Source organism: Muscardinus avellanarius, assembly GCF_963383645.1.
Source record: "Muscardinus avellanarius genome assembly, chromosome: 8".
NCBI lineage: Eukaryota > Metazoa > Chordata > Mammalia > Rodentia > Gliridae > Muscardinus > Muscardinus avellanarius.
In genome coordinates, this window is record NC_137794.1 from 81,830,568 (window position 1) to 81,843,221 (window position 12,654).

A 12,654-nucleotide genomic window follows, 5' to 3' on the forward strand; every position below is an offset into this window, starting at 1 on the left:
TCTGCTTGCCTAGGGACAAGGCTTGGTTTACTTGCCAGGGAACCCAAGACATAGCATAGTTAATACATAGCAAATGCTCAAAAGATACATAGAGTAGAATAATAAATAAAGGATATAAATCTCATCAAACTCACAGCTCACATAAACTAGCATTTTCTACCTTTTCATGAAAATGTTCAAAATAGAAACATATACACAACTTACCATACATGATCACCATCCTTAAAAACATGTGTTTTAGCCGGACATGGTGGTGCACGCTTGTAATCCCCGGCTTGAGAGGCAGAGACAGGAGGATCGCGCTGGCTTAGGAGACCTGTTTCCAAATAATAATGTAAAAATAGGTCTGGGAGTGTAGCCCGGAGGTAGAAGGGCTTCCAGGAACCCCAGTACCACCAAAAAAAAAAAAAAATGAGTTTTACTTAGGAGGCTTAGACAGGAGGATTGCAAGTTTGAGGAAAGCCTCAGCAAGTAGTGAAACTCTCATCAACCTAGTGAGACCCTGTTTCAAAATTAAAATAAATAAAAAAATAAAGCTGTAAGTGTATCTTGGAAGTAGAATGCCCCTGGGTTTAATACCCAGTGCCACAAAAAAAACAAACAAACAAACTTGTTCAATACAACTATTTTATAATTATATAATATTTATTATCAGACCTAGAAAAATAAAAATATTATTTGCTAGCATTAAAGGTTACTTACAAGTATGTGTAAAAATGAATGAGAGGATATACTTTGTGATATGTAATACCAAAATTATTCATTGCTCACAAGAATCATAACTTTCTTATATATCATTCCTATTTATTATGCGAATTTCCCCAATATTTAGATAGGTAATATATTACTTAAATATGCAAATACACAAAGCATCTACTGTTCTCATTTCCATTCTTCAGCATAGAATACTTTTTTGTGCCTTCAACAATAATTTATCACCAAAATTTATCTTCCTAAAAATAATTTACATATTATGATAGTTTATGATTATAGAAAGTCTTCCACACATATTATTCATTTTACCTTTAAAAGTGGTTGAATAACTAGGAAAGACATTGCAATTATCCCTTGTTATAATATGCCCACTTTAGTGATAAAGAAATGGAGGGATCAAACAGAAAGAACTATGCCTAAATCTCAAAAAGTGAGAGAGCTATGACTGGCACCCACGTCCTCTATGACAAGGCCAGTGCTCTGTGCCTTAAAGACCCCTAAATAGACTCCAAAGCCTTTTGTTTTCTCCACACAGGTCACTGCCAGCCCCTTTACCATAGATATCCCTTAAGAAAAGGGCAACCACCAAGGGAAAAGGCTAGAGACACTAGAGGGGATGGCATCCAGGACTGGGGGTAGGCTATGCAGAGACGATACTAACTAAAATAGTAAAATGCATGTTTCAAAGCAGGATTTAAAAGGAAAACTAAAAAAATGAAGACTCCATATATTATAAGCACCTGAGTGTGAGATAAACATCTGATCTGCAATGCACCAGAACCTGCCTGGGAGTTGTGCTTCTTCCCTCTCTTAGCCTTGGGCTCTTTCCCACTTAAGAGACCAAGGCTTAGGCAACTGCATTCTCCTGGTGTTCTAATCTGATCCAACTGTCTTTGCCCTATCACCTCTTTTTTTTTTTCCTCTCCCTTTCGAAGGATTATACACAGTCAAAAGCACTCCTCAATCTTTCTTTTATAGACCAACTAACTTCTTTCCATCTCAAACATACATGCAGTTTCCTTTCCAGAACCCATTCACACCTGTGGAGAACTGATGGTTTGGGGTTTCACAGCCCCCATCAGACCACAAACAACCTGGGTGGGGCTGAACCCAGACACCAGACTAAACCAACCGGCTCACCAACTCTCCCTAAGCCTGAGCCTCAGATTCAGCAGCTGGACACCAGGGTCTGATAGATCCATCATAGTTAACCTCTGGGCCTGTTCAGTTGCACCCAGCAAGTAAGCTCACAATTCCCTAGTAGATTTAAACCTAGGATCCGTGGGGTGGGAGCTGCCGTAACAGTGTGTGTGGAGCCCAATAAGCTCTTGGAGTTCCTCAGAGCTAAGTTGAGCAGGCAAAGAGAAATCAGGTCCCGTTGGAATTATGTGAATTTCTGAATCAAGCCCCAGTGAAGTTGTCAGTTACGAAAGACAACAAATCCCCCTTTTGTGGCCACCAGGCTGGGTTGCATGGTCTGCTAATATGCAATAACCACAACAGAAACTGTCCCATCACTGCACATATGTGTATGCATCCAATAATGAATCTTGGTTCAACTCATTCCTTGTTCCTCCTCACAGGGCCACTTGGGGCAAGTGATCCCTGACCTTCTCTAAGCAAGCCTGTTTTTATAACAGTGATGACTCCAGTCTGAAAAGATTATTGTGAGGATTTGAAAATACACAAAACACTGATCCTACATCCTGGTAGGTCATACGCTTTCTAAAAAAAATTGCAATTTCTATTGTCTTTGCAACTTCTTTGGGAAAATCCCTCCTCTCCAACAAGTGAGAGAACAAATGACCCCAGTTATTACTGTCAGGAATAAAAGTAGAGCTAGTAAAAATATAATCTCTGGAATTTAGCGTAAAATTAGAAAAAATATCGGGGAGAGCAGTCAAGCTCCAAAACTCTTGAAAGTGTATGAAAGTGACTCTCAGTTTTACCATCCCTCGTTCTCCTCTCAGGGATCGGTCTCTGATTAGACCTTGGTCTTTAAACAACAGTGTCTAAAGGAAATAAATGTGGGTGTCATTGAATAGTAATTTATTGATGAAGCCAACAACTATATTTTTTTAGTATGTCAGGCAATGTAGGTTAGGTAGATTTTCACTTACAATCTCAAAAATACAGAGAATGCTATTATCTCCAAACTCCAGCTTATATTACAAAATGACCAACTGCCATGAGTTAACAGTAATTTAGACCTCTTGCCTTTTGTCGGCCTCTTCAATAATCATGTCATCATGCCAGTATTTTTCTAAGTCGCTAGTGAATGGCAAAAACAAATATACCAGTTGTGGTTTAGTCAGAGGCTTCACTGTTGAACCAGCTAGCGCATGTAGACACATTTAGAATAATAAATGGGTAACAAAAAACACTTCCAGGCTCATTAATAAGAAGGCAATTAGGTCTTCTGGGGAAATTCATTTTCTAAAAGAATGCTAAAGCAAGCTATAAAATGCAAGCGAAATTGTGTTTTGACATGAATAGTGTACACTGTCTATTACATCATAATTTTTCTCTTGAGAAAACTGACAAGAATCTCTGTTCTTAAATATGAGCACAAAAGATAGAAAACATAATACTAGTGATACTTAGTGCATTCTACCTACTAACTCTCATTCATCAAATCTGACTATCCCATAAATGAGTTCCTTATTATAAAGATCTTAGATTACACTTGGAAGAAAAAAAGAATTATAAAGTAAGAGACTGCTACCAATAATGTCTGAGGGAATGCTATTTTCTGTACCAACAGAACATTATGCTAAATAAAAATAATTTGCATATAGCATATTTGGTTCTTTAAACAGTATGTTTACCTCTAAATATTCCTATACAAAATACTCATTACCCAAACTATTTAGACTTAGTTTTATTGTCTTGTACAAATATTTATTTCTGAATTTCCAAAGTATTCTTTTTTAAAAAACTGTGCAGTATTGTTCTGATGTGTATGGGATGTTAATCAAGTAAATATTGATGAGAATTATAAATTTGTTTCATGTTATAATTAATCCTTTCACAATAGTCTTGCGAATTTGCAATGAAGTACATATGACAATCTTCTTAAGCTGCCTGTCTGTGAACTACAGCAGTGTTTCTCAAATTAAATATTCAAGTAAATCACCTGAGGATCTTATTAAAATACAAATTCTGACATAGTCAGTCTGGGGCAGTATCTGATCGCAGGTCATCATAAGTTCCTACGTGATGTGGAAGCTGCTGGTCCTTGGACCACAATTCAAGTAGCAAAATCCTAGGGCACTATAGTGGAGAAATCATGAAGCAGTTAGCCATCAACTCCTGGGTGGGGAGTCAGGACCCTGAAAAGGCTTTCTCTGGACTCCGGAATTTGCTGAATGACCTAAGGCAAATTACGCCAAGGACCTGTGACCAGTGAGCCACTTAAGCAGCTGCCAGGCCACACCACTGTCCAAACAGGATTAAGAGAGTTTCTGTGGCTGGTCAGCTGCTGCCTTCAACCAGGTTTGGGAAACCAGCCTAAGCAGCTGGTTAAAGAACAGGATAGGAAGGTTTTATATAAATAGACACCCATCTAAAAAAGAAGATTTATGACTTTCTCCTTAAAAAGTGTAGGATAAGTGAATAGGTGTGGTGGTGCATGCTTGTAATCCCAGTAGGTGGGAGGCTGAGATAGGACTTGCAGGTTCAAGACCAGCATACAGTAACATAGTGAAACCCTATTTTAAAATTAAAAAATAAAAAGACTTGGGTTGTAAGCTCAGTGGTAGAATGCCCTTGGGTTCAATTCCCAGTACCACAAAAAAAAAAAAAAAACACTTTTTAAAGTGTAAGACAGGATAAATAGAATAGTTTACATAGATCCTTTATTTTCCATTCAGTTTCTTTATGTATGAAATAGAGAAAATAATGATCTATTTTTGATAACCCTCCCGCAAATGTAAGGAGTTTTGATCCTATCCCTAGATCCCCTTAGCTGCTTTCTAACCTGACATTTTGGAAAACAAAGTATTATCCTTGTTAAGCCACATACACTTAAAAGCTCTAAGCTTTCCCAACCAAATAAATGCAGACAATAACAACTCTACACTATTTCATTTGGTTTTATTTCTGAATTCCTTTTATTAAAACAACCCTGAAAATGATACCTTGTAGAGGGGTTTAGTCGGCACCGCCCTGTTCATTTTTATTAATGGAGCTCTATAATTCAAGTGGAAACACAAATTATTTCATTAAGACTACTTAATTTGCTCCTAAAACAATTATAAGTGGCAAAATAAGCCACTTATAATTTTTATGGATTATCAACATACAGCAGAATGCCAAAAAAACTCAACCTGAGTTAAGTGGGGAAATGGCAATGATCCACAGCTGAATCAATGAAATCCTTCCATCCCAGGCTCAGCGTCTTCCCAGAAGCTCAACAATCTAAAAAGCCTCACAGAGCAAAGTTTTCAAATTATGCAAATGCAGTCTTTATTACCAAAATATTACTTTCACATTTAAAAAAAAATGAACTCACACAAGAATATAAAAGGAAGATACGCATACTTCTTACCACAAAAGCCTTCATGAAACTCATTAAACCTTTATAAGAATATTTTCATAAAACATATTTATACGGAGATGGAGTTTGAAGTTTGCACTGTGAACAAAGATAGTTTTTTAAAATTTTTCCAAAGCATAGTTTTATGCAATTTATCTCAAAATAATCAGGCACTCAAGTTTTCTCTTTCAGAGAGAGATATGCACCGCAAATAAACATTCTGTGACATTTAGAGATGACTTCATAAGTTTTCATGTTTGCTTTTGGCTTCAACTGGAATAAAACTTAGCCTGGCTGATGTATTCTTTCTTTACTTTGTTATCAAATCCCATTTTAAGATATATCATGAATTGATATGTCTTGTACTATTTTTCAGTAGCTATGACAAACAGCATGAGTTCTGATGAAAAAACAAGTCATGTTCAAAAGCAATTACAACCTTTTTAGGTAAAGAAACACCATTTGATAAAAGAACACAGACCAGAGGCATATGATCAAAGGGTAAAGTCTGAGAGGAATACACAGAGGGAAATTTTTACATTGACAGAATAAGAAATGAATCTGTTTGGACAAAGGGAAAGGCTGATTCCAATAAACAAGTCAAAAATAGACTTCTTTCCCCCTTTCAAAAATTAAGTAAAAGATCAAACACACACACACACACACACACACACACACACACACACACACACACTCCCTGTGTCCTTTGTTTTGTCTGTAAGAACAATCTATAAACTGTATTGATATTTCCTGCTCTCAAACTTCCAGCATCCTTCTTCCTGCCCTCCATGAAGAACAAGGAGTGGGACCGGGCACAGCACCGCACACCAGTACTCTCCATGATTTACACTGGCTTGAATACCACCTTGAGAAAACTGGTACAGAGCACTTTGAAAATATTAGTAGAAGCAAACATACTTCCTCCAAATGAAAATGTCTTGTAGGGACGTAATATTTAAGGCTCTAAGAACATGTAATAAACCATCATCGCTGGACATAAGAGATTGGGTGGGAGGACTGGCGTTCACTTTGGTACCACCACATCAGTTTTATTTTCAGTTTTTAAAAACATGTCCAAAAGATGTTTAGTTAAAAAAATGTCTTTGATTTTGTGTAGACATTTGTGGGCTCTGTAGTTGCTAGAGAGGAGCAGGAGGGAATGTGGGAGAAGAGTGGCATGGCACAGAGGCTGATTTATTTTTTTCAAATTCACATTTATGAACACAAAGAGAAGAGCTGTCAGCAGCACACGTGACAGTGCCCAAATAGCAGCCAAATCTGCCTCTATCCTCTGGGCCAGCCAGACACAAATGAAGTCTCGCAATCTAGGAAAATCAACAGTGAGATAGGTATTAGGGGACAAGAGAGAGAGAGAGAGAGAGAGAGAGAGAGAGAGAGAGAGAGAGAGAGAGAGAGCGCTATCCAGGAAATGTCCAGTTACATATCATTATTACTAGTGATTAGAATTTGGAGTTTAAATGCACTGAGGCACCAAGGGATACTGGCCAATCATAACTCGAGACATAAAAGGCAACCTCAAAACACACTAGCTGCGATCTAGCTTCCTAGTAGGAAATAAGAATAAGAGAAATTAGTTTTGTCTTAGAGATAACAAGGAGTCAGACGCAGGGAGAGTGGCACCGCTTAGAGGAGCTGCGAGGTCCTCAGGGATCAACAGTGTGATATGCCAGGGAGCACATCCAAGGCAGATCTGAGCTGCAGTTCCAGGCTCACATCATACTACAGACAATGGTCCCTCTCTAGGTCAATGATAAGACTGCATCTGAAAGCTACGTGTTATTCTCTGCGCAGAGATGGAAAAGCTGAACCCACAGTTAAACAGATGGCTGAAGACATAGATTTAAAATAGTATTGTCCCTATAGTTAGGATACTAAGAATGTTCAGAGTGGCTCTCCCGCAGGTTTAACTCATATAAGAATCTGCATGAGGTAAAAAGAAAAAAAAATTGAAGGGTAATTTCGCTCACTGTGCTAATATGATTATAGGGCGTTAATATTTAATAATTAAAATGAATGATGACTGGTTGAGTGAAGCGCGCACACGCACGCGCGCGTACACACACACACACACACACACACACACCCTGTGCTCAGCAGGGTGGAAAGTTCTGAGTTTGAGTTTGGGAGCAGTAACAGAGAACTGAAAGTCTGGCACTTCAGGTACCTTAATGTATGATGATTACACCCTGGGCAGCTGCATAATACCTCACAATGGACAATGCTAGCTCACAGGAACCACCTCACTTGATTCGCATAAAAACTCTGGTGGAAAGGTGAGGACAGGTATTATTATCCCTATTTTATAGACTAGAAAGCCGAGTTTCTTTCCAAGCCACCTCATCTGTGACAGGTTCTGTCCGTCATCTGAGTCCAACAGAAAGCTTGCTTCCATGATGATGCCGAGAGATGATAGCTACACAACCCAGTGAATATAGTTTAGTATGTGTCTGTGCCTTGGTTTTCCCAGATAGAACACAGATATGACACTTCTCATTTTAAGAGACAAACTAGATGAAACAAGTGTAAGTTGAGATTTGTAGAAAGTTCTGGTTTAAAAGAGGCTCATGATAGGGTCTTAAGCCTTAACTCCCAAAGCTAAGAAAGAAGTCACAGTAAAGAAAACACTTTTAAATTTGAGATTTAATCAAAACAAATTGAGTGTGCATGTGATATGGCAGAGACTCAACAATTCTCAGTCTTTTAAAATTTTGTTTTTTAAGCTTACTATGTTAATAACCACCACATGATGATGTTGAGAAGTGACTAACTGGCCTTAATCTGAAAGACAGTTCATAGAATAAGTCATTTTAAAATTTGGGACATTTGTTGTCGGTTTTTTAAAGCATATTCTTTAAAATGCTTGAAAAGTTCACTGTTTAAAGCAGACTATTTAAAAAAAAAAAAACAAGAAAGACCACATATCTGATCTCTCATGCATCTCATAGTTTATGTCTTTGTGACACATCTGACTGCCATAGACTTTGATGACTGTAGATTATCAAATGATTTATGATAGCCAGAAAAAGGAAATATTTACAAAACAAGCTCTTAATCTGTGGAGAAATACAGATAGAACTACAATCTGACTTCAAACTCTGGAAATAAAAGACATTCATTCCCAGGTATAGAGGTAATATACTGAATGGCAACATTTTGAGATGCAATCCTGTGAGGATTTCATTCATTAGGATTCTATTATTTAAATGTAGCATGAAGCCAAATGTTATGCTTTGCCACTAAAGACAGTCAGACACATTTAACTAAACCGCTTAGACCTGGATGTCTAAGAACAGAGCTGTGCACTGGAAACATCTAAACTCCAAGTATCAGAAAAGTGCATCTGCACATTGTGCTGGAGGAAATTTAATACTTTTTTTCTTCCTTAAAGGGTAAATAGCATTTAAAAAGGGAAAAGGAAAGCTTCCATACTATTGACAAATACATCCATCAGCTGCGGAGACATTAATAGTCGCAACTCTTGAATACATGTAAGTTTAATCATGCAACTGGTAGAGTTCAAACTTTCAATTAACAAACTACATGCCTTTTCAAGCGCAGGCTCCCGGTGTAGCGACAAACACTGGGCAGAAATCAATACTCTCTCCAACTTGCCTGCATATAATGAGTTACATCAAGCAGGGCTCCAATACTACTGGGCATTGTATGTCAGAGATGCATGCAGTAAAGCTCACTCCAAAGAGAATTAAATTAAACCGCCGGATCACTCATTGCAAGCGCTGTCGCCTTCTGCACACATCAAATATATACATGGCTTTTCCTCTCCAAACTGCCATTCAAAATCTCGGCCTGGGAGGACGACCCTGGCGGCCACCTGAACCGGCTTGCTGTCTAACTCCTTCTCCGGAGTTCTAAAGGGGGGAGGGGTGACAGACGGAGATCATAAATAAACCATCGCCGCGGGAAACAATGTGAGTTTATTTCCAGGAAACCGGGCCGCTTTAACAACGGATAGAAACTGTCAAGCACAAAGTAAGTTCTTTCTCCGCATCCCGCGGGCTCAGCCAGGAGCGCGGCTGTCGCTTTCCCCGTTTTTTCCATCACCTCTCGGCCACCTTTGCGTTTCCATCTGCAACGCGAACCCAAGCGGCAGATGCTCCCGCCCGCCAAGCCGAGCTGGGTGGGTTGGCCAGAAAAGTTGTCAGGACCGGCGGGAGGCAGACAGCGCCCCGGAGCCCGCTCCCCAGCGTCCACCTGGTGAAACTTCAGAGCCCCCAGAAGAGAGGTGGGGCGGGGGGGAGCCCGCAGCCTACAGGAAGGATAATAAAGCTGGAAGGGGTCAGAAGACGGGTCCGGGGATGCCGGGGTTCACGGATTTTGCAGAGTGGCTTTACCTAGAACCCACAGGGCAGAGAGAAGAGACCGCACCACATCTCTCTTTGGGGGTTTTGCAGGCGGGCAGCCGGCGTTCACAGCCCCCATGACCCGCGCCGGCTGCTGGAGGTGTAGACCCAGCCTTGCTGGAGGGCAGGGCTCCCACAAACGGGTCAGGCTTCCAGGACTGGGCGCCCGGACCTCGCAGCCCAGGACGACTCTGCACAGATCCTCAGAATCAAAACAGCTTCAAAGACTCCGCCAACAAACACATTCAACAGACTCCCAGCAGTTCCTGCCTCGCCGGGCGAATCCAGGAGCAACCCAACGCTGGGGGAGGAGAAAGAGGGCTGGGGGAAGGACCGGAAAGTAGCCGGACAATAGTCTGGGGAGGTTATTCCCGGGACAAAAAGCACCTGGCAAAGCGCGCCGAGGTCAGTCCCTTCGCGCTTCACATTTCTGACAATGGCTTCCCTGGGAATATTTTAAACACTCCGGTGGCAGCGAGGAACAAGCCCGCACCGCGGGCCACGGAGTACACGTTCCCAGAGTGTCCCAACTACTTTCTTTTCTTCCTCTCTCTCTCTCTCTCTCTCTCTCTCTCTCTCTCTCTCTCTCTCTCTCTCTCTCTTCCTCTCTCTTCTCTCTCTCTCTCTCTCTCTCTCTCTCTCTCTCTCTCTCTCTCTCTCTCTCTCTCTCTCTCTCTCTCCTCCATTAAACCAGTGCACGCTGCTCAGGACACCAAGGCCACCAGTCTCCCCAAGAAACGCAAGGTATCCACACACTCCGGCACAGCCGAGCACGTCTGCGCCCGGAGCGAGCCTCGGAGACGAACAATGGGTCTGCGAGATGAAAGTTACCTGCGCCCACTTGGCGCCCGGTGCCCCGCGCCCCACCTGGCACAAACTCCGGGGCCCCCTCCCCCGCCACGAAAGCCCCTCCGAGCCCGCGCCCCCGGCCCCGCCAGGAGCCGCTGCACCTCTCCCAAGCCCGGGGCTGGGGGCATCCGTCGGGGCTCCGGATCCCCCCGCGGCCACTCACCTGCGGAGAACTGGCCTTGGGCCGATCCCAGGAGAGGCCACGGGGAGAGGAGCAGGAGCGCCGCGAACGCAGGCAGCGCCGCCGCCGCCGGTTCCATGGCGAGTTTGGGAGAAGTTTCAAGCAGCTTTGCAAAGAGCTTCGGGGGGGATCGCCGGGAAATCCACGACGCAGCCGCGGCCCGGGGCTCGAGGGGGCCAGCGGCGAGCCCCCCGCCGACCTCCCGCACTTTTTCCTTCTGGGCTGAAGCCACACTAGCTCGGGGGCGCCCGCGTCTCCCGCGCCGCCGGCCGGCCGCGGCGGCAGCTCTCCATGCTCGGCGAGGCTGCGCCTGTTAGCCAGGAGTTACTTTGCTCGGGGAGGGACGGGGGCGGAGCCGGGGGTGACGTCGCCCCGCGGGCTCCGGGCGCTTCGGAGGAATGCGGGCTCGGGCGCGGCGCCGCCGCCTCCTGCCGGGGAGACGCGCGCCTGCCCGGCCGCGCGCCCCGCGCCCCCCGCCGGAGCCCCGCGCGCCTTTGTTCACCTCCCGGGCCCCGATCGCCCGCGGGAAGGGGATCCGGAGCCCCGGGCCGCCGCCTTCCAGACGCCCCAGTGTAACAGGCGACAGCCTGGGAGGCTGCGCGGCCAGGTCGAGCGCCCCCCGAGGAGGGGCGACCTGGGACCCGTCCCCCGGGCCTCCGAGGGCCCCGCGGCGCGGTGCCCGGCAGGTAGCGAGGGAGAGCAGAGGCGATCTCTAGGAAAATAGCCACCTGCCTTGGAGATTTACTGTGCTTACCCAGGAACACGGCACTCCACCCGCCCCCACCCCCCTAGAAAACTTGTTTCTCAATTCATGTCATAAATAAAACTTGGACCCAAATAAATGTTCGGTAACTTTCTAGTGTGAACAGCTGGCGCGTCTCCTTTCCCGGTGTATTTGTCATTGGCCGACTATTTGAATTTACTTTCCGCTCCGGTGACTTTTCTTCTTGTTCTGAAACCTGCTGGCCTCTTCTGCCTAAGAAGGGCATAGGATCCCTTCCTTTGGCACGGGTCTGATGGAGTCGTAAAGGGTTTGGGTTTGGGTTTTAATATCTTGTAGCCACTTAAGACGTAAGTCGTTAACAAAATGACTTTATCCTGACGATGAAAACAGCCGAGTATGATTGATCGCAGGCACAGAGCGCCGGGGTTTGACGTGGCGCGTTTTACAGTTTGCTACTTCTACAGCAGCTTGAAGTGGTTTCTCCATATGCCGCCCTGCCTGGCTTCTGGGGTAGGGCTGTATAGTACAGACTTTACTGGGTTTTGTGCAAAAATAGACGTGATCACAATTAAATAAACTTAGCTTATTCCGAGTTTTGATGTCATTATACAATTTCTAACAATAGGCTGTTGATTGACATCTGTCGCTTAGACATTGAAGATATACAGTATCTCCCTGAGCCATTTTTCAATCACGACAATGTGAAATTCAATTTAATGTCACATGCACATAATTTACCAAGCCATATATTCTGCTAGTCACAAATATGCCACTAATGACCAGGCTTAGGACAGAACCTAGAAATATAAATGAAAATAAATGCATACCACATATGTAAGCATATATATCACCCACATATGTATTATACAAACATGTCAAGAAGGAAAGACTTTTTAAATTTGATAAAAATAGAAGGTTAATTAAAGTTTTGATTGTTATGGCCTAGTCATTAGTACACTAATCAACCCAAAACTTGTCAACTCATCATAGTTAAGTTCATTCTTCTTTAGAATGCAATGTAGATGTTTGTTTTTCTTTAACTCATTGATCTATGGCTTTGAGCACACTATCACCATTCCTATTTCCTATGCTGAGAAAATTCCTAGATGGCAGGTAACCCAAAACTTTTTTTTTTTTACTTTTTTTAAGGACTTAGTAGACGTAGACTTATAAAATTTAGCGGCGATTTGCCACAGTAAAAACAGACAATAACCTACCGCTCATATACTAATTCATCTACTCTATTACTGTAAGAAAAAAAATGAAG

At 43.0% G+C, this 12,654-nt stretch overlaps 1 protein-coding gene across 4 annotated transcripts in view; it reads right to left on the reverse strand.

The window, feature by feature from the left end:
* Positions 1-10,763, reverse strand: part of PTPRK (protein tyrosine phosphatase receptor type K) — a gene marked incomplete at both ends in the record, with an annotated part of 572,810 nt that extends 562,047 nt beyond the window's left edge. For 3 of the 4 annotated variants that reach the window (XM_080700524.1, XM_080700523.1, XM_080700522.1), the window contains one exon: positions 10,646-10,742. In XM_080700524.1, coding sequence (XP_080556650.1) covers positions 10,646-10,742 — 97 coding nt within the window. Of the gene's footprint in view, positions 1-10,645 lie in introns of all 4 variants that reach the window. The other variant, XM_080700525.1, reaches the window with a different exon arrangement.
* Between the last annotated feature and the right edge of the window lie 1,891 nt (positions 10,764-12,654).